This window comes from Drosophila takahashii, chromosome 3L, assembly GCF_030179915.1.
Source record: "Drosophila takahashii strain IR98-3 E-12201 chromosome 3L, DtakHiC1v2, whole genome shotgun sequence".
NCBI classification, from domain to species: Eukaryota; Metazoa; Arthropoda; class Insecta; order Diptera; family Drosophilidae; genus Drosophila; species Drosophila takahashii.
In genome coordinates, this window is record NC_091680.1 from 19,846,956 (window position 1) to 19,872,899 (window position 25,944).

Sequence of the window (25,944 nt, forward strand, 5' to 3'; positions counted from 1 at the left end):
TGGCGTAAAATGTGATTCACTGTACGCTTTTAGCTTACTTTTTCCGGTGTGACAAAGAACTCATTGTACTGTTCATTAAACTCGAACCATAAAAATGCAAAACATTTTTTATTGTAAAGTTTAAGCCTTGAGTATTGTTTAACAATTTCTTTTTAAATTAAACAATAAATATATATATTCCCCTTGAAAAGTATTTTACATTTTTAAAACAACTTAAACACGCTTTGTTTGGAGTCCAAACTTTGGACTTAAAAATTATTTTGCAAATTTATTGTAGAAACTGGAAAATCTATTCATTAAAGTTTAAAAAATTCCCTAATGAACCTTTGAGTTAGGGCAGTTCAAAGAACCCTGGATGGTTGTAAGATGAGGGTTTACCAGCAGGGAAACCCCTCATTACTTCAGTCTAAAATTTGTCGACTCTCCAGCTGTTTTCCTAGTTTTGTGTATACCATTGTTTAGGATCAGGTAGCCAGGAACCTCGTCGAGGGTTGAAAAGTGCCCAAAGTCTGGTGGTCCGTGCAAATGCATTTCAAACTCGTCCCCTGACTGGCTTCAATCAATTTTAGGCTCAGTTGCTCGCCAGCATCAGGTTCACAATGACCTCCTCCGATTCCACGCTATACTTCACCGCCGTCGAGGATATGTTCAAGGAAGTGTTAACAATAGACGGCGAGGACGAGGTTCCTGAGAACGAAGGGGCATCTGAAACTCCGAAGCGCTGTGTGCGATTACGACAGCAAAAGTTGTTCGCGAATGACACCAGTAGTTTTGTAATAAGTCGCCGATCCCCGAGGATTGAATCTAAACTCAATCTGAAAGTGAATATATCGCCCGGTAGGCTACGGGAGCTTCGTGGTGAGGAGGTCCTGCGGATGCGCAAGGATCGAGCGGAAAAAGAGCGCCTGAAGCCTCAGAGACGTCTCACCTTGAGGATTTAACTTAACCGATCGACCCTTTTACTTTGTTGTCCAATCGAAGTGCTTCCCTGTTGTATGCTTTAGTTTAAGATTTATTTTTAAGTTATTGAAAGTATGCTATACTTGCAGACCGTTGACAAATACGGTTTTGTAATTTACAGTTTCATTTTCTGTGTGCCATTAATAAAAATTGCTTTACAAAATTCACAAGATTTTTTTCCAAATTTTTAAGACGAAAAGAAACATATTTCTTTAGAACTTGGAAAGCTGATAATTTTGGAGTCTGGAATATCCACCAACTGTAATAAAAATTTCACAATTTTTTTTTTTTTTATATTGACATGTGTTAAGGAAACTCACCAAATCTTTAAACTGATTCGTTTGGTCGTATAGGTACATTTTAAAAGGTTTGGTTTGTGAGAATCCGTTTTCTTTTAAAATGTTAAGAACTTCAATCACAAAGGTTATGTCTATTATCATTCCAAACAATTCTATTTCAAAATAGCTTAGATTTTTGCAGGAACTTAATATTTTAGCAAACTGTTTTCTAGTTATCCCGGAACTTAGGACCAGTTTTTCTAAAGATTCTGAATGCTTTAAAATCCATTCCTCGCGACCGGGAGTCAGCGTATAGCCAGAAAACCTTGCTATTATCTTTTTCACACGAGGAAAACGCGTCCATTTTGCATCAACAGAACAACCACTACCTATATTAAGCTCCTCCAAAGAGATGTTTTGGGGTCCTTCATTCGGTTGACAATCTCGAAAACCAACCAGTGACAAAGATCGAAGTTTTTTCAAAGGAGAACACAATTCAAAAACATCAACTCTTGTGGTCTTGGTTTGTGCAATAAGCGTCAGATTTTCCAGATGAACCAATTTGCAAATTTCTCGTCCTAGAACAAACAAAAAATGTATCTTTATAATTTTAAAAACATGTTTTTGCATACTTGCCTTCGTGCCCAACATAGTGAAGAAAATCCAAACTTTTAAGATTTTCTATATTTTTTAGCATACTAAGGATTTTTTCAATGGCGACACAAGTTATCAAGATTTCCACTGAATTAAGTGATTTTAGGTTTTCGATGAAAATGTTAGCCTTATCGCAATTGTTTTCGTTTACTCGGAGACAAATGCTTTTTAAGTTTGTGCAATGTTGTTCAACTAATGACATTATCATATCATCCAAATTGTTATCTAAATTATCAATACATTGTACTAATCCTCCACAAACTGGTAAAATCTCTGACAAGTAGGGTAAGAAAGAATTAGAGAGATACATTTTTTCGTACTTATTTTCAGAATGACAAATAAATGCCTTTTTAAGAACGAAATGAGCTTGGGCTAGTCGACACCGATCCAATTCTTCAAGACTGTCCAATATTTGTATTAAAATATTCATTGGTAAATCCACTAGTTTTCTGTGTGGTTCCATTTTGAAAAGCAATGCTGCAACGTATATTGAAAGGGAAAAATTTTGAAAAAAATGTGGTATGTAAAATGGAAAATAAAAAAAAATTACATTTTTAGTATTATACATACCAAAGATTAGATGACTTTTATTCGAATATATTAAAATCTTTTTTTTATATATTCAAAAGTTTTTAAAATTCCCCAGTTCGAACTGTTTGGTACGGAGAGTACTTCAGAACTGTTTACTATACTCTCAATAATAAAAATTAAATAATATATTAGTCGAATTCTAAGCAATGAATCATGTTATTATTTTGTTCATATAATGAATCTGTTCTACTTTAATCTTTCATCTTATTCATTCCCTACATACATAACATAATCAAAATTCTCGGTAATATAAGGACTAAGCTATCTAGGGAAATTGTAATATCTTATAATGTGACTGGAATATCTTTAAAGATTTAATTTTATGCAATTATTTTAGGATTAGTATTATACTATTATATATTATTTATAAAACCAATGTTGTACGTTCGGACAATTTTAGGTGATCTAAGAGAACAACAATTTTCCAAATATTATTTTCTTATAAAAATTTGCGTTAATTTAAACATTTTAAAGAAATTTTTTCTGGTTTTAAATATTTTTACTATTTCCAAGAGTATTTACGTTTCGTTCTCATTTAACGTAAAATTCCCATAAGAAAAATAAGCTTATCAATATTTTCAAAAACCCTATTTAGTATCTTTGTCCTTTATTACTATTAAAACGAATAATTTCTGAACCGGGAATATCCACAAGCTGTAAGATAAAGAACATTACATGAAAATCCATGCGACTTAAATTTGATTATGCTAAAAGAACTCACCAAATTTTTAAGATAATTCGTAATTGGGTCAAGTTCTATTTCAAAAGGTTTTTGCCGGGTAATACCATTCTTTTTCAAAATGTTTAGCATTGTGACTAGATTTTCTTTATCAATTTGCTTTTTGAGAATTTTTATTTCGAGGTAGCGCAGATTCTTGCAGCAAATTAATATTTCAAAGAACTCATTTCCGGATAATACGAAGCTCAACGTTGGTTCTTCAGGGTCTTTGCATGCTTTAAAACAAATTGATGGTGTGAACGTATCCAATCCGATAAGGAAGCCTTCTGATGAAAAATTGGCCATTGTGAAGTGACACAACAATCATTTATTACAAGCTCCTCCAATTCGATATTTTCGTCGGGTCCATAAATCGATTGCCAAACGTTGAAGCCAACAAGTTTCAAACATCGTAGTTTTTTTAGTGCAGGGCACCAAACCAAAACATCGACTTTTGTCTTAATTGGATTGATAGCAATGGATAAGCTTTCTAGGTGAGCGAAGTTGGAAATTTGCCTTTCTGGAACATTGTAAAACATATCAACTTTTTTGTAATCGCGACTTTTTTAAACTTACCTTCACGTCCAACGTAGCGAGGAAATTCCAACCCTTTCAAATATTTTATTTTCTTTAACACCTTGAAAATTTTAGCAGCACACTCTATCCATAATCTTACTGACCTCAAGGATTTTAGGTTGGCTAAAAAGTTATCGACTCTGTAGCAGTTGCTTCGTTTATCCCAATACTGATGCTTTGCAAATTGGTGCAATACTGCTCAATTAATCTCATGAGAAATTTATCTAAAATGTGAAATTCCTCCTCAATATTCAAAACTGTTGATCCACAGAGTGGCAAATGTATGACCAAGTCTTGAATCGAAATTGCAAATCGCAAAGTTAGTCGATTATTTGGTGCCAAATAATTTAAAGTTTTTTTTTAACGGAAATATTGACAAAAGAATGACAAAATAATAATAGTGTCTATGGCCTGCCGGTGCACTGGAAATCGGGTTGACTATCTGGTGTAAATTGTATTGATGTGGGTAATAGATCCAACGGAATTCCAATTCGAATAAAAATTTGTAAATTATTTCTAAGTAAAATAAAAACACATGTTTAGCTGTAAACGATCGTACATTACAAATGCTGTAGAAAATGTCAAAAGTAAAAAAATTAATTATCTTACTCTTTAGCTAATGCACAAACTGACTTGTAGAAAATGTGTTTGTAAACTCACGTAAAATATTTTAATTTCGTGTAAAGTTTGTGTAAAATAACTAATAAAAACAAATTTAAAAAAAAGCATGTATGAAATTTCAAAATTAAATTGTAAAATTAGAATTGAATTTAAAGAAGTAGAAAATGTATTTTTATGTTTAAATACAAGTTTACGTTGCTTAAAAGCATCTTCGCATAATTTTTTTCGTACAAATCTTATTAAACTAATACCAAATGAAGAAACTATTAAAGAAATTCACAACGGTGGGAAAAAGTTGGGGTCAAAAAGTTAAATTACCTTAAAAAAACAAACTTCTTTAAACTTTTTTTTTCATTTTAAGCAGGTTAATGATCTTAAAAAATTACAAATCTATGGCTTTCTTTAACGACTTTTTTCAACTTAAAGATTAAGTGAGTTTAGCCTTCAACCCTATCTATACTGTTTTACCCTTGGCAGGCTTAAGTCGGTTGGCAACGATTAAAATTAATAATTAACCGCAAGCCACTTGAGTTTTGCGTATAATCCGGAAAAGGATTACCTCATGCCCTTAAAATGAGTATTCATTATTATGTAAGGACAACTTATAAGCACTTCAGTTATGCGAACACACACAGGGTGCATGCCTTTTTCACCATTGGAAGCCAGCAAGGATTTTCACCACTAATTCATCGATCGATGGGAGTTACTATGCACTCAAATTTAAAGCAACAAAATGAAAAATTTCCGTTGGTCTAATGAAATTACTTCCAATGGCCTTAGCATAGTACTATCTTGTAACTGACCTTTGAATATTTCTTCCTTCATAAAGAGTCTTTTTTGAAATATACCTTAAAAATTGAACGTTATCTGAAACCATGACTTTCAATTTGTGAAATCTTCCTAATCACAGTTTTAAATTAATTTATAAAGAACGAATTTAGTATTCTAAACAAAATGATTTGCAAATATGCTGGTTTCCTTTTATACGCTCTGAATTTTGCAAATCACAACGATTACATTCAAAGGAAGCCCCAATGACCTTTCCCGTTTCCCGTGGGATCGCAAAATCTTGTGCAACTATTTTTTTTCGACTCATTGATCGATTGGTACACCTCCCGTTTCCCTTTTCACCCATCCAATAAAATAAACTATTATCAACTCGTGCGACCAATACAAAGAAAGCTAGATCGTCGCCGTCAACAACTTTGGATGATTTGTAGTTGTGTATTTGTTGTTGTTACGTCTATAGCGCGTCTACTGAAGGCAGCTCTTCTTCTTCACGAGGCGAGCGTATAACGTTAAATCTTGTAAAATTGGCCATAGCCAAAGTATTGAAGAATTTCACTTCAAATTTTTACAGTTGATGGGGATGGGTCTAAGCTACATGCATACCGAAAATTATCCTAATTCCCCTTTTAGGAGACCCTTAAACCGACCATTTTTGTCACTCCCCAGGAAATGCTTCGATTTTTATGATTTTTGAAGAATCAGATACTTCAGTTCGAGGGCTACCGACTGTCCTAATTTAGCCCCATTTGATACACTCTTTCATATAGAAAAGATTTAACAAAAAACAATTTAAATCTTTCATTCGCTGTAAACAAAAAGTGCTTCGCTATATTTGCCCGTTTAATTTGACTTATCGCCAAACACGCGGTGAACCGGCTTGCATTGGAGGGTAAGAGAAGGGGCGAGTGGGGCTCAAGGGGGGCCAACGAGAGCGAGAGAGATTATGGCAAGAGAGCTCCATTTGTGTGATAGTTGTTTTTGCTTTTAGGGAAAGAGGAAGTGGGGGAAGAGAGGGAAAGAGAGATTGGGGACAACATGTGCTCTCTCCTCTAATCGAAAACAACAAAGAGCGGTCAAATCTGTCGAAATTTGGGTTGAAGGCCTGGATATATCTTACACTTTTCCTATGGGGATATCACCAAAATAGTGTATCCAAGAAGGGTGAAAACTTCCAGATATTTATACCCTTGCAGAGGGTATTATGATTTCAGTCAGAAGTTTGCAACGCAGTGAAGGAGACATTTCCGACCCCATAAAGTATATATATTCTTGATCAGCATCACTAGACGAGTCGATTTAGCCATGTCCGTCTGTCCGTCTGTCTGTTTCTACGCAAACTAGTCTCTCAGTTTTTGAGCTATCGGGATAAAACTTTCCCAAAAGTCTTCTTTCTATTGCAGGTAGTATATATGTCGGAACCGACCGGATCGGACAACTATATCTTATAGCTCCCATAGGAAGGATCGGAAAAGAAAACGTTAAAAAAATTCTAGCTTTTGTGTTTTTTGAAATATTACCTTCTACTTTTGGGGATGTTATTTTTTAAATATTTCTGAATTTCGAATTAAATATTTAAAAAATCGGACTAATATGTCATGTAGCTGCCATAGGAACGATCGGAAAATTAATGGAAAAGTAATAGGAAATAAATTTTAGCTTCCTTGGTTTTTATTGTATTATCTTCTACTCTAGGATATGACTCTTTTTAAATATTTCCGAATTTCAATTTTAATTTGATCAAAATCGGACGACTATATCATATAGCTGCCATAGGAACGATCGGAAAATTACTGAGATTAATGAAATTAATTGAACATTTTTGCGATTTGTTAATTAATAGGAATGATCTGCAAGGGTATTTAAGCTTCGGCTGGCCGAAGCTAGCTTCCTTTCTTGTTTTATAATGGTGAGAGTTGTGCTATCTGTTAAAGATATATGGGCCGTTCTTTTACAAACCGAACAGATTTGGCTAAAAAAAAAATTTCACATTTTTGATTTGCCTGAAACTTTTTTTACACGTACTATTCGGAAAATAAGTAAACACGTGTATCAGGATTTGACCGAAAAAAAATTATTTTCCTAGTTAGAATTTTTTTAAGTGTGCCAAAAATTGTCAAATTTGAAAAAGTACCCTCTCATTGAAAATCTGTATCTCCGGTTATATGAATCCAATTGACTTCATGTCTTTTGCATTAATTCCTCTGAAACCTCTCCTTTCAAAATAAAATTACTTAAAAAAAATTTTTTTTTAATTTCTTAAAAATAAAAACAAAATAAGATTTAAAAAAATTTTTTAACTATTGCCCCCACAAAAAAAAAAAATTTTTTTTATTTTAATACTTGCGTCATATTGTTAGTTACAATCGGTTTTTGTAAAAAGTTGGAGCCACTTTTAGTTTTTAAAATATCGAATTTGTTTTAGCAAGGCCTCGGCTTTTTTCTATGAAAAAACGTCGCAGCAAGTAGTTCTACTCTCTCACTCTTATCGGATCCTAATGGAATTTATGTTTTCTCATTGTTTACTAGTCCTTTAACAATTGTTAATGATTAAAAGTTAAGTTTTAAGTTTTTTGACAATTTCTGAATGACAAAAAGTAAAAAGTAATTTTTTAATCAATTAAAAACTTACAACTATTTATTTAACCGTCTATTTAATAAACAATAATTTTAAATTTATTTTATTTATTATTTTTTTATATTATGTAATTTATTAAACATTTTTAAATATTTTTTTTTAAGTTTTTAAAAAAATTTATTTAATAAAAATAAAAAATTATAAAATTTAATTAATTTTTTTTTTAAATTTAAAAATAAATATTTAAAAATGTTTAATAAATTACATAATATAAAAAAATAATAAATAAAATAAATTTAAAATTATTGTTTATTAAATAGACGGTTAAATAAATAGTTGTAAGTTTTTAATTGATTAAAAAATGACTTTTTACTTTTTGTCATTCAGAAATTGTCAAAAAACTTAAAACTTAACTTTTAATCATTAACAATTGTTAAAGGACTAGTAAACAATGAGAAAACATAAATTCCATTAGGATCCGATAAGAGTGAGAGAGTAGATCTACTTGCTGCGACGTTTTTTCATAGAAAAAAGCCGAGGCCTTGCTAAAACAAATTCGATATTTTAAAAACTAAAAGTGGCTCCAACTTTTTACAAAAACCGATTGTAACTAACAATATGACGCAAGTATTAAAATAAAAAAAATTTTTTTTTTTTGTGGGGGCAATAGTTAAAAAATTTTTTTAAATCTTATTTTGTTTTTATTTTTAAGAAATTAAAAAAAAATTTTTTTTAAGTAATTTTATTTTGAAAGGAGAGGTTTCAGAGGAATTAATGCAAAAGACATGAAGTCAATTGGATTCATATAACCGGAGATACAGATTTTCAATGAGAGGGTACTTTTTCAAATTTGACAATTTTTGGCACACTTAAAAAAATTCTAACTAGGAAAATAATTTTTTTTCGGTCAAATCCTGATACACGTGTTTACTTATTTTCCGAATAGTACGTGTAAAAAAAGTTTCAGGCAAATCAAAAATGTGAGCCAATAAAAGGTGTTCGGTTTGTAAAAGAACCGCCCATATGTATCTTCTATTCTATCTTTGAACTATTATATCTATAGTGGATGCGTGCGCTCGTCTAATAAGAAGTGATATAAAGCGTTTAAACCGAAATTCGGGTTGAAGGTCTGATGGTATAATATCAAACACTTCCCAATTTTGAGTTTAGTTACTTTGCTTAAAAAAGAAAGGAAATACCCGCATTCTTTTTATTTAACTATTCATTTAAAGCTAAATAGTGTTTTCAATGTTCTTATATTTTTCATCATTTTTTTTTCAATATCAATAAGTTTCTTGCCTTACTATGAGTCAATCAAATTTATTCACCATAATAATTTATTTTTCAAAACTTCAAAATTAAAATAGTTCTTATATGGCATATAAATTGCACTACCCTTTGCTGATCTAATAAAATGAACTAAATATATAAACCTCTTGAGGCATTTCCCCTAATCAGATCTTCGCCTATGACTAGGTGCATTTCTTTCTATTTTCAATCGATTAGTGCTAGTCACTCCGCCATTAATTTATAGACCCTCAAATTAAGTGTAAACTACCCACCGTTTAAGATAAGACTAAGCTACTGATAGTTCTAACAATTTATGGACTCGAACGGTTCATTCAGATACTTATGAAATTCTAAATTCGTATGCTTTATTTGTATTGCGAATGTCTTGAGGTCAGTCACATTAATGTCCTTGAATAAAAGATATTTAGTGTTTTGCCATTTATTAAAAGAGGAAACATTTTTCGCTCTCTTAATCTGTTAATAACCCGAAGGTTTCTTAATATTTCTACATTTTTAATTATAAACAGACCCTTTTTTAATTATATAAAAATTCATTGGAACTCTATAATAGACACGAATCCAAATTTCACCAGAACTTCGATCAGATCTTGACAGCAATGCAAACTCATTAAAGTTGAATAAACAGATGAGCCAGCGAATTCGTTATCGGGGTGTTTACGGCAGATAAGGCAGGATCCTGGACAGGAACTTAATATGACTTGCAAGCTGTTTATCACCCCAGATTATTTAGCCAGTTATCACAGCTGTTGTTTTCGCACATGACGAGGATCAAGTTGAGTAATACTCGTAGGTATTAGCAGGTAGACGCACTTCTGTATTTGCAGAATCTTTATGCGAATTAAAATTCCTCCAAAATTAAGTTCATTGCCTTTTTGCCGACAATACCCAGTACAAACAGTAACAAGTCCATAAGCATTACTTTGAGATATTTTTTATTATTATAATAAAATATATACGCTTTTCAAATATATTTTATACCTTCCTAAGTCTACATAATACACAATCTGTTTTGAACAAGCAAACTATTGATTAAATTACCCCCCTAGGTGTACGATCTACGCTTAACGTCTATGCACATTCGACCATGTCAGCAGTAGAGACCCTGGCCCTCGTTTTGCTCCACGTGGTAGTTGCAGTACTGCCGCTGGGTGGGCGTCAGACCCATGGACTCCACCTCGGCCTTGAACTGCTCGATGCCGCCGACTCCGGCCAGATAGCCATTCAGTTTGGTGGCCACGTAGCTGGTCTGCAGCAGTTTGGGGCTGAGATTCAGCGAGGAGGCGAGGTCCTTGTGGCCCTGCAATCGGTACTTCTGATGGTACGCCTCGGCTGGGTAAAAGTTCTCCTTGGAGGCGATCTCAGTGGTTATGATCTCCGGTGCCCGGCGCTCCTGCTCCTCCAACTTGGAGGCCTCCGCCACCTGCCTCTGCTCCTCGTCGTGGAACAAAATCAAGGAGGCATACTGCCTCTTGATGGGCGTGGTCAGACCATACTCATGGTTGTTCCAGAACAGATCCAGCAGCTCCTTGAAGCTAACGACCGTGGGATCATAGTCGATTTCCAGGACCTCCGTATGATCGCCCCTGTTGAGAGTCGTGGGTTAGTACCGGGATCCGAAAGGATAATAGGGGATGGAACATGAAGGAAAGGATTCGAATGATTAATGCTCTTCATCGGCAATCTTACATTTTACGGTACGTTGGCAAATCCGAGCTGCCGCCGGCATATCCCACGGTGGTTCTCAGGACCCCTCGGGTGGCTCCATATAGCGATTCAGCGCCCCAGAAGCAGCCCATACCAAAAGTGGCCGTGGCTTTGGTAATATTAACATCGTGAACCGGCGAAATGCTCAGTTCCTTTTGTTCATTGCGAACGGTGCTCTGGAAGAAGAAGAAGCAGAAGGGGAGTATGAGCAACAGTTCACTGGTTTTTAATATCTTTGGGGTTTATGTTCTTCCATTCACACCAAAAACAAGAATGTGAGGCCATAACCGTAGCCCGGCAAGCAGCGCATTTTATTTTAAAAAAATATATTTAAAAACTTTACTATTCGACGGAATTTTGGTTTTTTAAAGAATTATTTTTTGGGGCTTTGTTCGCGTCTGATGTCGTCAGCAAATGAATGCACATTGCGCTCTTTTTATAACTCTCTCTCTGTATCTCTCAGTGGGTTGGCTCTCTTCGAATTGCAATTGCAGCTGTTGAACAGCTGACTTAACAGACTCTCTTTCTCCCACACACTTTGCAATTGCAAAATCAATTTCAAAATCAAGGTCAATGGGAAAAACTGTTTAAAGGAAAGTAAAAGTCGTTGCCTGAGGGGGGTTATATTTGTCTAACAAATAACTGACAAAAGCCACGGATTAAATCACTGTTTAAATTATTCAGATACATCTTTGTATGCTGTTAAAACTTGCCTTGAAATTACGAAACAGTCGCGAAAACATTATGTGTAAACTGCTCAACTGTTGGGAAGCAACTGAACAACTGAACCTGGCCAAAACAAACCAAATTCCTCTAGCCAACAAAAAGGTGCTCACATAAGCTTTAATTATTCTGAACATTAGATGACGGAAACTCGCTTTTATGACTAAGCACATCGAAATTGGCCACTCGACCTTGTGAGGGTTCAAGAAACTTTAAGCGTTTTGCGTTAATAATTTGGTGAATCCAAGTAATTCAGTTCGAATTAAAATTTTTAAAATTTAATAGTAAAGTAATGGAAGCACGTTGAACATATTTTAATGTGCTTGGGCAGACACTTTTTCAAAAATTTAAAGAAGGAAATATTTAATAATTTATTAAACACTAAAAAAAATTCTTTTCAGCAGGATATTAAAAAAAATTCACTAGTCACAGGATGAGGCACCGATCACAGATCCTCAGATGATGTACTCACCAGATCCTTGAGCTCAGGATGCGAAGCAGTTGGAGTAATAGTCAGAGACATGTTTTCACTAGTTTTTTTTATTAAATGTGTCGCTTTTAATTTATAAAGCTGAACTGATGCATCTGCAGAAAGGTCGGTCCAATTTATACCGCCGCCTCTCCCGCTTTCTACGCGAAAAGAGAGAGCAGCGCTATCTTTATCAATTCTCCCGCTCTTCCGTCTTCTGGGGGCCCCGTCTCTTTCTCCCTCTCACGATTCTTCGCTGATTAAAACTGCGCAGCGCTACAGGTTTCTTGGACCCACAATGGATCGTACAGCTGGGACATTTGATCAGGGTTAATAATTTAATTGCCTTAAATATTCTAATTTAAACAAGTCAAGTGCAGTCTTTTGTGGGCTCCGGATTAATAATTAGTTGTTATTTGTTGGGCTCGTATTTCAGCCGGCTCAGACGCAAAATGAAGTCCAGCAGGAACATTTGTATTTTGATCTCCTTGGGATTCTCGGTGACATAAAAACCGGGAACGCCGGCCTTTTGCAGTGTGGATTGTTGATCGTTAACCTGGGTAAACAAAAAACGATATTATTTAAGAGTTTAAATATACAGTAAACTTGTAATAAAGATTGAGTGGCATCAGGTTTTTGAAGTTTGTTAAAAATAAGTGTATAAATATCGTGAAATGTTGATAAGTTATTGTGTGGATTTTTGGTAAATATTTTCTTTCTAATTATGGCACAATGACCTTATAAATTGTATATGATTTCCCTACCATTCTAAGCCAACTGAAAGTCACCGTTCCATAAACACTACATTATATGAAAAGTACACATGGGTACTATAATTGAGCCTATCTTTGGATTATTGCTTTGCCACATGCGGATTATCAGAAATATACAATTTAAAAGGGATTACTTTATTGTTTGGGAACAGCCCAATAAACATGCTATTTGATCGTGATATAAAATATTATTACGATCTATTACTATCTATATTGGACCATAACATTCAGCCATTGAATGCAATCGTAAAACAAATATCGAGATCGAGTTTTTACCTTCTGATCTAGTATCTCAATAATCTTCTTGTCCGATTCCAGTAGTTTTTTGGTATGTTTGATTTTCATCAGGCCCAAAATGTGGTGCAGCTCCTCGGGATCCTTGATTTTGCTCCTCCACTCGGCCACCTCGATTTCATACTCATTTTCCACCTGCATTCGCATTTTAATCAAATGCCTTTCGGTTTCGTGTTGCAATTCCATAAGTGCCTTAACTATAACGAAAATCCCATCATTCAGGACGCAATTGGCGAGTTCGGTGAGTAAATCGTAGGATATACGTGTCTGCAGGTTTCTATAAGGAGGAAAGATCAGTAAATCCTAAATAGTAGAGAAGCTAGAGGACTTACTCAGGAAGTTCGGAATGGTAAGTACGCAATTGGTCCACTAAAAAATATATTTTACGCTGTAAAAACTCTGGAGTTGGCTGCTGAGGCTCCACTAAAGCTTCGCTGCTGTTCGAATTTCCCTCGCTGGTTGCCGTAATGTCAGTCATTTTAAAGGTATTTACATTAATTTGTGTAATATTCTCTATTTATTTGGGTTTTAGTGCCGTTTTGTGCATCCGCACTCCAAATTCTCTCCGCAAGAACAGCTGATCGCCAGGGTTGCCAGCTGCAGCAGCAGCAGTGTGACCACAATCAAATTGGTTGCCCACATATCGGTAGACCAGTAAAAGGCGCGCAACGGTTTTGTATTCAAAATTTTTTTATAAATCTTTATTGTATTAGAGCGTGAAAAAAAATGTGACTTGTACGATTTGAAATCAATGCTGCTTATGACTAAAGTGATTACATCGGTTCGTGTTGTGATTAGAAATTCAAAGACTTGCGAGCCTTGATAAAGTGTTTGTCCGCCTCGTAGGTGTACATTCGATTGAGTTTGTTTTTGCGACGTTTCTTCAGTTCGGTTTGGAACTTTCCGGGTCCTCCGGTGCTCGGGGTGGCTGGTACCAGGGCATACTTCTTGCTGTCCAGAGAGTAACACTCCCGACTGCCCAATTCGCGTTGCTCCTTGGGGGTTTCCACAATTTTCAGGCTGTTCAGGCGCTGCAACATTTGGTTGGTTTCGTTGATCATCGACATGATTGCTGGCTGAGTTGATCAGGAAGTTAATGTGAAGCTTGACGTGGCTGGCTTGCTACTGATTTCCTTTTGCCCCCCGACCCTCTTTATATCCAGTCGATGTGTGTGCAATTTCAGAACTGTCATAAATATCTGTGCGGAAAATACTCCTTATCCGTTTTCCGCATCTGTCACTTTTATGGCTCTACCTGCGCGTAATTTAATTTTCCACTGAAAAGTCTCGCTAATCCCTTTTTAATGCGTTCGAAATTACGCGCGCAGGTAGCAAAAACTTTTACTTTTCGGATAATGGGTTTTAGTCTGAGTCTACCACCATAAAGTGCCTCCTAAAACATTGACCGTAAGATAGACACGGATTCGATTCGTGAAAACTCCCCAAATGGAAGTATGATTTCCATATTTGTCAGGAAAATTCTGACGTCTTTGAAGTTTCTATATATTAGGTTGCAATATAAGCAGACAGATACCTTTAAAACTCATAACTTTAAATAAAATCAAACGAAAACCTATTAATATTTTTTTTAACTTCATCAGAAGGTAATATAGGGACTTTTGTACAGCATTTTGTCTAACGCAAAAATCGCATTATTCAGTTCAAATAAACAAAAAAGTTAAAGATCCATCATATTAACCCTTCATCGTTTAAATGTAGTCTCCAATCATTTTTAAGAGCTTTGAAATTCCGCGCCCAGGTGGAAATAGTTTTTCCTTTTGCAGCGTGTGTACACACTGTCGCAATCAGATGGTGACTATACACGTGTATCTGTTGGACAGTTTATACGTAAATCGATTTCGTGATGTTTGATGGCTGAGTATCAGTAAAGGCATAATCTTTGGTAATTTCGTTAAGAATTATATTTATGTTTATGTGAAAAGTGTAACAGAAACGAATACCTTTCAAAAAAAAGTTCTGCATACAATATTAAGCATTGTTAATTCTCCACCTTTTGAACTTCGCGAACTTGCCCGCATGAACGCGTTAACATATGGCGCTTAGCGGGTGTTTCTCTTAACATTTCGTTATGCGATTTGAATGGAGCTCTTGCATTGGAGCTTCGTCCGCCGCACAGAACGTTATAAAACACTCGCCTTTCCAGGAGCAATTGTCGGTGATTTAAATCGAAATTAATTGATACGACGGGCTGCGGCTGCCGGGAATCAAAGAGCGCGGAATCGGAATTCGGAATCATTGCCCCAACTAAAGTGTATTGTGTAACCTTTCAAGACGATGACAATAGACCGCAAGGAGGTGATGCGGGGAAGGGAGGTGTGCCAATGATCATATGATTGCACAGAGGGGAAAAAAAATATAAAAACATAGCACACATCGCCAGACATTTCGTTGCCAGAAACGAAAACAACATTACGAAAATCGGAAGGACAAGGTATATTTTGCCCTGGTATTCTCCATCTCCACCACCATGTACACAATCAACAAGGGACCCAGCAAAATCGTGGCCAAAACGCGTCGCGGTGAGTGCAAAATAATAATAATAATGGTTAATAATGGCACAAAACCCTTCGAAGAGAGAGCACTTTTCGCCCAGCTGTTATGTCACAACATACTCTTATTCACTCTCTCTTCCGCCGCCCCCACTCTCCGTCGCCCTCTCTTTCGCTGTTAACTTTTTGTTTTGCCGGCGTTTTCCACTGTAAATACATTTTTTATAGCGTTTCATCATCTTCTTTTCATCACAGGCCTGGCACAAAATTTTGAAAAATTCGAAAGCATCAAGGAAAGCGGCCGGAAGAACGCCAGTTTCGATCTGAACAGTCCCGAGGAGCACAAAAAGTGAGAATCTTGAATCTTGGGTGCTTATGCAAACAGACAGCACATGGTGAAAATGTGGAAAGCGGGAAAAGTGAGTGGATGGGGGTTCGAAACCCTCGTCTTATCGCTGACATTTTATCGCAAGAAAAGAATCCGTGGCGACCTAGCACTGTAATGCTAATTGCTCCCAAGCAAATATTCCTATTCTCCCTAGGAGACCGGGGGAACACGTGGGTCAGGCGTCGGTTATCGGCTCCATTTTAATTTAAATGCCCCGGAGGCATTGACTTTTCCACGTCCGTTACGTCACGACTTCAACGAAACTTCTCGGGTATTCTCAACTAAAGGGGCTATGTAAAAACAATCACTAAAACGTTGTCTATTTGTATTCAGATTTATAGATACATTTTTTACCCCGGCATTATTGTTTTAATTAAAAGCAGTTTATAAAAAATATTAAATGTAACTTTTATGGCTCTTAAGTCATCTGTTCTACTAAACAGTGTTGTAGTTTTTGCTTTTTATAATATGCTTAATCTTAATTTTTCCTCAAGAATTACATCACATCTTTTATTGAAGATGAGCAGATCTTTAGGGCCATGCTAGGGTATAAATACCCTATGAGCGAATACTTTTCCAAAATTTTACATCAAAATTGTTGTCAACCAATAGATGGGTACTATTAATTATCTCCCCTTAGATAGCTTATCAGTACTCAAAGCCATTCCACTTTCAATAACAGTGTTGTTCATTTATTTCTAAAAATATATTACAATCTATAGCTTTTATAAATATAAAATTTTTTTTTATTAAAAATATTACGACTAGTATAACAAATAAAAACATTTATCTTGCATTACATTGACTAGCTATTTCCTTGACGAAATCATATATTTCCGTAATTCTTTCACGGAATGTAATGCACTGCCACCTTTTTCGAATTTAAATGCATTTAACGTTCCTCGAACTGAGTAACAAGTTGTCGAACCCAGATTCCCCCACCTCCGCCTCACTTTCCTCAAGTGATTTATTTTCAAAGTCCACATGTTTGAGGAGAGCTGTGTGGTTTGCATAAGTGCGCTGTCGTTAAAATTCAGGGGCATTGTTTCTAAAATCTGATATCCCTTTTATATATTTTGAAAACAGCATACCGCGACCGGTGTTTCAACAGAGCTTCGCATCCAAACGGATAACGCCGACCAAACTGATCGAGGATGAGGTGATAACGCCGCAGCATGAGGAAATTATACGTTACATAAATGACTGTAAGTCTGAGCATTATCATTTTAAATCTCTAACTCGAAAGATAAGAATATAAAATAAAATATTACACTAATATGTTTGCTAAAAAATTGTAGTTTCCGAGTAATTATAAACATTTCTTACAATCAACACTTTGTTGACATTTTATACTACTTAAAGAGACTAAATAAATAAATATAAAAATAAATAAATTTACTTCCTATCGAGTTATATATTATTAATAAATATTTCTCACAATTAACACTTTGTTGAAATTTTATACTAAAGAAATTATATTTTTAAATAAACTTACTTTCTATCGAGTTATGAAGAATATGATTTAAAAAATTCTTGGTTTATTTGTTTCTAACTTAGTTATATATTCTTATTTAAACAGCCTGGAACATGCTAGTGGCGCAGAATCCCTACGATTCAAGCTCATCCGCCAAGCCCGCCGAGAAACCGCAGGCAGATGCGAATAACAACAGCGCCGCCAGTCCCGTGGAGAGCATCATGGCCAACACACCGGTGCCCGCATCCTCGACAGCCACCGTTTGGGTGGAGCCGGCGAGTCCGGCGCTGCAGGACTTCAAGCCCTTCGACCTGGAGTCGTGGTGGGGCCGTCGCCTTTTCCAGAACATCACCAAGAGCCTCTAAGAAGGGTCGGAAAAAAATGTCCTTTGGAAATTCCTAGCTAGCCAGTGCTTCCTTTTGTACTTGTACGTTCGACTGGACATGGGCAGAATCACACTAGATAGATGCAAATATCTGTAGAGGAGACGACGAGACTCTTGTGTAGTTTTCGGTTAGTGCCTAAGTAAATATCACTTTGGATGTTAGTGGTTAGGAAGTCTTGGCTTAGTTTCTTCTTGTTTCGCAAGTGTGTAAATGAAGTAAATTGAGAGTCGCCGACGTTGGCCAATGTAAATACTACGATTTCTGATTTGCACTTAAGCATGTGTTATAGAGTTGTAAGAAAAATATTATCTGGCCTGCTTGCCAGTTTTTAAAATCAACACTCTTGTGAATTGTATAAAACGATGAGGTGCAAATTGACATGAAATTTAGCAATCTATTTTGGTTTCACTTTGTTTTCGTAATTGCTAATTAATTCAAAATAATTGCCTGTATATATAATGAAACAAAAAATTGGATTTTATTTTGTGAACTCTAGTTAAGACTTAGGAATATCCGACGTAGGAATTGGTTGATCCGATTTCTCACCAATGGCATTGCATGTATTTAGTTTCTCATTCTAGATCGTTTTATGTTTAGCATAAATAAAAAATTTAGCATGTTGCAGATCATTTATGTTTAATTGGGAGCACTAGCTGTAAATAGTTTTATTATTATCAGATGATTTTGTCATGGCTTTTGATTTCGATCTTACTCATGGACTATTTAAGTTGTAAAATAATATTCATAAAAAAGCGTTTGTATGGGTAGTAATAAGCATTGACAATATCTGTTTTGTAATTATCTACAAATAAAAAATAAGAACCAGCTTGGGTAACTAAAAACGAAGCTTTTGCTCTGTAAATAGCTGGAAAAATTCGACTGATTTAATGTTTTTATTTGTTTAATGAATTGTAAAATAAATTTAAAAAGTGGATGGTATATATAACGGTCGTGATGCGGCCACACTGTCATTGGTATTTTTAAAATTTAATCGATTTCAAGAATCGGTATTTATCAAACCTATCGTTCTTCGATGTTTATATACTAAAAATACTAAATACTAAAAGAGAAGAAAATAGGGCTAATTTTTTGTCTGAGCATTGTTTTTTTGTAAATTATTAAATAAATTGAAATGGCAAGCGAAGATGAGGGAATTGGGGAGCTGGAATCCCGTCTGGAGGACGCAACTCTAGAGGACATAGGCGCCCGGCATCGCCGTGAGCGCAAGGAGCTGCAGGCGAAACTGCAGTCATTGAAGAAGAACGCCCCGAAAAACAACAAGAACAAGAGGAAAGAGTTTCTGGAGGAGATGGCCCGCTTAGAAGGGGAACTGGAGCAGCGTCACAAGGCGGAATTGCAGGCGGCGGAGGCCAAGGACGCTCCAGAGGAAACGGAAGTCAAGAAGCCAGCGGAAAAGCCAGAAAACGCAGTGCCAAAAGAGGAGGAAGGCGAGGAAAAGGATGAGGAGGAGGAGGACCAGGTGTCCTCCAATCAGCGCGTGTCCAAGGCGCAGAAACGACGGGACAAGAAAGCCAAGGAGGCCCGTGCCCGCGAGGCTGAGATCAAAACGGAGCTCCAAAATGCGGCCAATCAGCCGTCTCCCAAATTAATCGAACTCCAGCAGATCACAGCGAAGCTATCCCAACGCCAGCTATCCCTACACAATATAGCCTCCGATGGCGACTGTTTGTATCAGTCCATCAGGCACCAACTCCTTGTAAATTCGCTGCCAGGTTAAACATTATTCACCTATCTAATATCTCTAATATCTAATCTTAACTATCATCTTTCAGGCCACAGTGTTCAGGAATTGCGTGAGGAGACGGCCAACTATGTGCGCGCCCACAAGGACTCGCTCATCTGCTACATGGTTCACCCGGAAACAGGGGATCTCCTCAACGACCAGCAGTTCGAAAAGTACTGCCAGGATATAGCCAAAACTCACGCCTGGGGCGGCCACATTGAACTAAAGGCCATATCATCGCTCCTCCGGGTGCCCATTGAAGTTGTCCAAGCGGAGGGAGCGCCTACGCTTTTGGGACAGGAGGAATTCGGTGGATCGCCGCTGGTCATCTGCTACCACCGACACATTTACCAACTGGGCGCCCACTACAACTCCACAGTGCCAGTAGCCTAAAAAGGGAATCTAAACCCAATGACAACCGAAACTCGCTCGATTTTGTAACATTTTTTTGTTATTACACTTTATGTTGACTTTATAAATACGTATGCATTTTGGAAGATTTGAATTATTGTCAAAAATTGCAAGTATGTAATAGTTATATACAATAATAGTCAATATAATAACAACTCTAGGTTAGCTAGCAACTTAGTTAGCTGGATTTGTTCTAAGAAAATATTTCTTATATAGAAAAATAATTTGTCTAGCTCAAATTTAGTTTGTTTGTGGCGATTTAGTGTAAATTCAAGCAATAATTTGATTATTCCTCGAGCCTAACTACATGTTAATTGGTAATGTTGTTGCAACAACCCATTATTTGTCCATTTTTCTAGGTAAAGCGATCGATTTCAATTATTTGTCCTTCTTGCTGTCCTTCGGCTTCTTAGCAGCTGGCTTGTTGGGATAAATGGCGAACATGGAGAGCTGAATGCCACCCAAGACCAGCAGCAAAAGATTCTGGAGCTGAAATTCAAGATTACAATAGTGAAAATAAGGAATTTAAATAATTGATTAGTTCTCAACTTACCACCATCACAGTATTTTTGATGGAGATTGCGTACAACATCCAGGAAGCGGCCACCAGATTACCAGCGAAGATAATTGGGAACGGCATACCCTCGGTGCTCTTCTTCTCAATGATTTTCGGCAGATGCAGGAGTGGAGAACCCACCAAGTAAACCAGGATGCCGGTGATCAGCATTCCCAGGCGGAACTCGATCTTGGTGGGATCCTCAAAGTTGGCATACGCCGTGACGACCAACAGGAAGACCGAGGAGTAGCCGACCTGCTTCCAGATCTTGCTCCTGCTGCCGCTCGAGGCGTAGTAGTAAAATCCGAACAGGAAGGCGAAGTTGATGACCAGGCCAATTAAATTGGTGTTGATCATGGCAGCATCGTTCATAATGTTGGCCAGCTTTAAGCTGAGCACGGTCCTGGAATAGGAAAATTATTTAATTTTAGGTATTATTTAAATATAAATTTAAATTAAAAATAATTCACTGTCATCAATAGACATCGGATTATATGCAAAATCATATTTTTAACGGCTTGTCGAAATCAAATTTCGATTGGACTGAAATTCGTTTCACGTTAAAATAATAAGATTAAGGCCATGTTGTTTTTGCATATTCGACATATCTTGCATATCAAGAACATATCCAACATATTTTACGACATATTATCAAAGCAGGCTTTTGTCAGAATGTTTAAGTATTCAAAAAATCATTTCAATTTGGATATCAGTAGACGAGACAACCGACAGGAATGGACGTTATATAGCAAATTTAATAACTGGATCACTGGATGAGAAGAAGTCAACGCGTCCATATTTGATTTCTTGTCGTCAAATAGAAAAAGTCAACAACAGTACAATTTCTAGATTTGTAAACAATGGATTGAGATCTCTATGGCCAGACCTAAATGAAGAAAATGTACTGCTCATGGTTACAGACGCAGCTGCTTATATGATAAAGGCTGGTCAAAACTTGAAGGTATTTTATCCCAACATGATACATGTGACTTGCTTGGCCCACGGATTGCATCGGGTCGCAGAAACTATTCGAGGACATTTCCCAAAAGTCAACAAATACATATCGGACGTTAAAAAAATATTTCTGAAATCTCCCCACCGTTGCGCCCAATACAAATTGATGCTAGATATTGAATTACCGCCGGAGCCAATAATAACGAGATGGGGAACTTGGATTGAGGCTGCATGCTTTCATGCTACAAATTTTAATGGAATCAATCGTGTAGGTTATTCTTATTTATTGACAGTAACTATTTACTAAATATATTTATAGGTTGTAAATTCTCTAGGAAGCGACGATGCTCAAGCTATTCAAAATGTTTAGGAGCAACTAAAGGACTTAACTGTAAAAAGGGAACTCCTAACTATTCAGAATTACTTTTGCACCATGCCGTCAATAATTGAAAATTTAGAAAAAGGGTCCAATTCTCTGAAGCAAAATATGGTTCTGCTGAGCAAAGCTCAAGAAATGATAAATGACGTTCCAGAAAGCTTGGGAGATATATTAAAGAAAAAATTAAAGGATGTACTATTGAAAAGCCCGGACATTAAAACGATTGAAAAACTGAATGACTCAATTAACAGCATAGATGGAATGAATTCGATTGACGATTTAAACATGGAAAAAGTCTATAAATATAAATATGCTCCATTGACGTCGTGCGATGTTGAAAGAAGCTTTTCCGCATTCAAGCTTTTACTCACAGACAAAAGAACAAAATTAACTGTTGAAAATATAGAAAAAATTTTGGTCACATATTGTAAACAAAATTACAACTAAAATGTACTTTGACATCCTAACTATTGACTAGCGTGATCCCCAAAGCACTAAATACACTCATATTAAATACGTATTTTTTCTGATTTTTTTGGTGTAATGGCGAATATATAAATTTGTTGCGTGTGGTTTCAACAATTTTTTTTTTGTTTAAAGCCAATTCCAGCCGAATTGGGGCTTTGCACTTTTAATTTCCCTGTGGATCGGCTAATGTGGCGGGTACAGTTTTCAAAAATTATATTGATTGGTCCAACTTTTTAAATTATAGAAATAAGCAGTAGTTTGATGAAAATGTTCACAAACTAACACTATTTTTGAAACCGATTTTCTTAAGATACGGTGGTGCAATTGTAGCTATTTTTATGTATACCCCTTCTGTCAGCTACAGAAATACATTTTAAACATTTTTACCATTAAGCTCGAAATATATGTGCCTGTAAGAGACAGAAACATATTCGACATATTTTGCATATTCTCGACATATTTTACATATTCTCGACATATTTTGCATATTCTCGACATATTTTGCATATTCCATTGCATAAAAAAATGCATATTTGCGATATGTCGTCGTCATTCGAATACCAATTTAATATAGTGCCTAAATCCAAAATTTGGCGGTATTTGAAGCAAAAATGAAGAAAAACATATAATCCGATGTCTAGTCATCAATTTGTAAAAAATACTTTCTTTCAGGCAAGTGCAAATTTTCACAGAACTGAAAATGTATTTTCTAGTTTTAAGTGCATTTCCTAAAAGTTGTAAATTTTGTTAATAATTTTTTTCTATATAGGCCCGTTTTCAACATTATGTTAAATTTTAAACAGGCTTAAACACTGAGTTTAAAGCGTACTTTAGATTTAACAAACTGACAAACTGATTCAAAACTGACTTTACTCTGTTAAATTCCAATGCATTTGTAAACTAGAACTTTTCCATAAAAATGGGTAATTTATTCACATTCCTGAAGGAGGAAACCAGTTTTTCATCTAAGAAATAATTTCAGAAAGTTTCTGTAAAAAGAAATGGAACAAGTTTTCATTTTGAGTGCGCAACAGACCCCATTAAAATTAACATTTTCTTCTACCGGGTCATTGGAAAAACCAGTTTATACTTATTACTACGTTATCAATGTGTAATGCTCCCTAGATATAGATATATAAACATAATAGTGATTTGCAAATCGAGGTACACGTACTTATTGATAAGGAGTTAAGCACGCAGGAAAACAAATAATCAGCGATACCATCGATCAACTTATCACAAGCCCACTACAATGGTGAAATACATTCGTGTTGTGTGAAATTAAACGCAAACTGCCCGCGAAATTGACCTTGACCTACACCTTGTTTGGAATGGAATTCATTTAGCATACAACTGTTGCTTCTCTTGCATGACTGCGGGTCCTTACACTTGACACAGTCCAAGTTAACACCTTCCGGAAACCACCCCCTAAATGCCCATCAGTGATGGCACAGGTACTATTTGATTTAGCCTGCCAGGACACAAAAGGAAATTTATTATTTCCAATATTATTTTTATATTTTTAGCTTTTTGAGTAAACAATGGAAATTTTACCCCTTAAAACGTATGTAATTTTTAGCTTTTTAAGTAAACAATGGAAATTTTTCCCTTTAAAACGTATGTAATTCTTAGCTTTTTAAGTAAGCAATGGAAATTTTTCCTTTTAAAACATATGTATGCAGTTGCAAATAGCTAAATGAGTTGAGACTTTAAAAATAAAATCATCAGTGGTAAATCATGAGTGAAATGTTTTAACATTTTGATCAGAAAAAGTAAAATATGAACAAACAAAAATAAATATTACTCATGACTAGTGGAAAATTATCATTAATAAATATTATCAAAGGCAAGTAGTAAATTCTCATTAATATTATTGCTAAGATATGTATTTATGTTCCTGACTAATGATATATATTTCTATTTTTTTGTATATATATATTAAACATCCTATATAATTGGTTAAAGTTAAAATTTTCTTTGTAAATTATATTATTCAAAGCCTGTTATTACACTAAGTAAAATTCAGACATTGTAAAATGATAATTATAGAAGATTATAGTTTATACTTAGGTACAGCTACCTAGATTTCCCATCACTGGGAAGCGTCCGAGGAATGGGACACCCCCATTATTCCGAGCACGTGGAGAAGGCAAGGCGCCTATCTTTCGTTTGTCTCATAAACGATTAGCGGCTCCCCCACATTTGGACAGATATACTATACAATACCATACCGGATCAGCATTTGTAATACGAGGCTCTAAAAAATACACTCCAGATAAGAACTACGTGTTTGTCGAGGCCTCGCATCGATAAGAAAGCCAAAAGATTGACGTGACGACAAGGTTAACGAAATCCCAACTACATATTTCGAATTGTAACGGCCGAAGATGATCGAAGTGGGTTTCTTTTTCACCATCGAGTGATGTAACCGATTCCATTGTTATTTGCTATCTTATTGAATCGAGTGCAAAACCGATTTAGTGGCGGCCTTGAAAAGAGCCGATTCTGTAGTGTCATGGCGACAGTTCAAAAATTTAATCAATTCCCACACAGATGCGTTCACTTTTTCACTTTTTTATTCCGCCACCCATATGCAGTGGAGCATCACGGAATCGGAATCTCCACTGAGAAATGAGAACTTACAGCACCACTCCGCCGAGAAATGGACCCACGGGATAGACATCGCTGCTACCCTTCTTCCGGATGTCGTTCATCAGCGCCACTCCGGACAGAAATTGCAGGGTAGTAATTGTGCCGGCTACCTTGGCGATTAGTTCGCTGTAAGGCGCCAATATATCTCCCAGTGCCTCCATAATTTCTATAGGTCGAATTTGCCTTTTCAAACGGGTTCTGTGGGGACGGGAGGGGCCGAGTGCCGCGAGAGTATAAACAAATGAACAACGAAAACAAAAACTAACGACCGACTGGCGGCTGCCAAACAACACGAACAAATACTGAGCCCCAACTGTGGGGCTGGCAACCTTTTATAATCGAAAATCGCCTAGAAATGTACACGTCGCACCGATTTTCCCCATCGTTATCGCTTGGCGGGGGCTTATCGGATCCGAATCATATTTCGAACTTCTGTGAAACTTTACAGCAGGGCAAACAAGTGCGGTTTCTATCTATTTGCTGGGTCACTTTGCTTGTCAGCATATAAAGCATGTTTAAAGAATTTGCCTAGGGCCTTTGCTCTCTTCTAAAATTATCAGCAGTGTAAATTATAACTAATAAATAATAATTTTAAAAATTAGAAGCACTGTTAAGTGAGACCAATGTTTGGAGAAACTTTAATTTTAATGCTAAAATGCAAACCATTTCTAATTTAACAGGCATTATAATATTTTTAAAGAATAGAAGCCCTGTTAAATAAGATTTATGTTTTATTTTTAAAATATTATAATCGTTATTTGAGATTTTTATTTTAAAAAGACTTCTGTGATATTTTGTTTTAAATGTCAAAAATAACGTTCTTTTTACTCTTGTCCATTTTAACAAATCTGGAAAGCAAGTGAACTGGTATTTTCTGATATCTATAAAGTGCATAAAAACTAGTTAAATTGTTATTTAAAACTTGTACAAATCTCAGTAGGTCTTTTAAAATAAAAATCTCAAATAAAGATTAATGCAAAATATTT

The 25,944-nt window shown here is 35.8% G+C and overlaps 8 protein-coding genes across 11 annotated transcripts; 3 read left to right on the forward strand and 5 right to left on the reverse strand.

Moving 5' to 3' along the window:
• The first annotated feature begins 556 nt into the window (after nucleotides 1-556).
• LOC108066351 (uncharacterized) lies at nucleotides 557-1,050 on the forward strand. The gene has a single exon (XM_017154842.3). It carries the CDS (start codon nucleotides 600-602, stop codon nucleotides 939-941), a length of 342 nt encoding a protein of 113 aa, XP_017010331.2. The 5' UTR covers nucleotides 557-599; the 3' UTR covers nucleotides 942-1,050.
• Nucleotides 1,051-9,988: 8,938 nt separating this feature from the next.
• Nucleotides 9,989-12,135, reverse strand: MsrA (methionine sulphoxide reductase A). 4 transcript variants are annotated; one of them, XM_017154811.3, is made up of 3 exons: nucleotides 11,973-12,135; nucleotides 10,772-10,953; nucleotides 9,989-10,656 (listed from the first exon to the last, which is right to left on the reverse strand). In XM_017154811.3, the coding sequence occupies exons 1-3, from the start codon at nucleotides 12,021-12,023 to the stop codon at nucleotides 10,161-10,163; spliced, it is 729 nt and encodes a 242-aa protein (XP_017010300.2). In that variant the 5' UTR covers nucleotides 12,024-12,135; the 3' UTR covers nucleotides 9,989-10,160. The 4 variants fall into 4 exon arrangements, with proteins under 4 accessions (XP_017010300.2, XP_017010298.2, XP_017010301.2 ...); XM_017154809.3 differs by having other exon boundaries at nucleotides 10,760-10,953; XM_017154812.2 differs by lacking the exon at nucleotides 11,973-12,135 and adding an exon at nucleotides 11,491-11,538 and having other exon boundaries at nucleotides 10,760-10,953.
• A 153-nt stretch (nucleotides 12,136-12,288) lies between these two features.
• On the reverse strand, nucleotides 12,289-13,514 carry gdl (gonadal protein gdl). The gene is made up of 3 exons (XM_017154814.2): nucleotides 13,369-13,514; nucleotides 13,019-13,313; nucleotides 12,289-12,525 (listed from the first exon to the last, which is right to left on the reverse strand). The coding sequence occupies exons 1-3, from the start codon at nucleotides 13,512-13,514 to the stop codon at nucleotides 12,382-12,384; spliced, it is 585 nt and encodes a 194-aa protein (XP_017010303.1). The 3' UTR covers nucleotides 12,289-12,381.
• A 50-nt stretch (nucleotides 13,515-13,564) lies between these two features.
• Nucleotides 13,565-13,811, reverse strand: gdl-ORF39. Its single transcript, XM_017154817.3, has one exon. It carries the CDS (start codon nucleotides 13,676-13,678, stop codon nucleotides 13,565-13,567), a length of 114 nt encoding a protein of 37 aa, XP_017010306.2. The 5' UTR covers nucleotides 13,679-13,811.
• On the reverse strand, nucleotides 13,709-14,469 carry Z600. Its single transcript, XM_017154816.3, has one exon. The coding sequence runs from the start codon at nucleotides 14,101-14,103 to the stop codon at nucleotides 13,831-13,833; it is 273 nt and encodes a 90-aa protein (XP_017010305.1). The 5' UTR covers nucleotides 14,104-14,469; the 3' UTR covers nucleotides 13,709-13,830.
• A 699-nt stretch (nucleotides 14,470-15,168) lies between these two features.
• Nucleotides 15,169-18,423, forward strand: LOC108066346 (MAPK regulated corepressor interacting protein 2). The gene is made up of 4 exons (XM_017154836.3): nucleotides 15,169-15,576; nucleotides 15,802-15,895; nucleotides 17,021-17,139; nucleotides 17,514-18,423. Exons 1-4 carry the CDS (start codon nucleotides 15,525-15,527, stop codon nucleotides 17,771-17,773), a joined length of 525 nt encoding a protein of 174 aa, XP_017010325.1. The 5' UTR covers nucleotides 15,169-15,524; the 3' UTR covers nucleotides 17,774-18,423.
• Nucleotides 18,424-18,834: 411 nt separating this feature from the next.
• On the forward strand, nucleotides 18,835-20,126 carry LOC108066330 (deubiquitinase OTUD6B). Its single transcript, XM_017154818.3, has 2 exons — nucleotides 18,835-19,527; nucleotides 19,588-20,126. Exons 1-2 carry the CDS (start codon nucleotides 18,927-18,929, stop codon nucleotides 19,929-19,931), a joined length of 945 nt encoding a protein of 314 aa, XP_017010307.2. The 5' UTR covers nucleotides 18,835-18,926; the 3' UTR covers nucleotides 19,932-20,126.
• LOC108066331 (sugar transporter SWEET1) lies at nucleotides 19,972-25,263 on the reverse strand. Its single transcript, XM_017154819.3, has 3 exons — nucleotides 24,950-25,263; nucleotides 20,503-20,908; nucleotides 19,972-20,438 (listed from the first exon to the last, which is right to left on the reverse strand). The coding sequence occupies exons 1-3, from the start codon at nucleotides 25,117-25,119 to the stop codon at nucleotides 20,328-20,330; spliced, it is 687 nt and encodes a 228-aa protein (XP_017010308.1). The 5' UTR covers nucleotides 25,120-25,263; the 3' UTR covers nucleotides 19,972-20,327.
• Nucleotides 25,264-25,944: the final 681 nt, after the last annotated feature.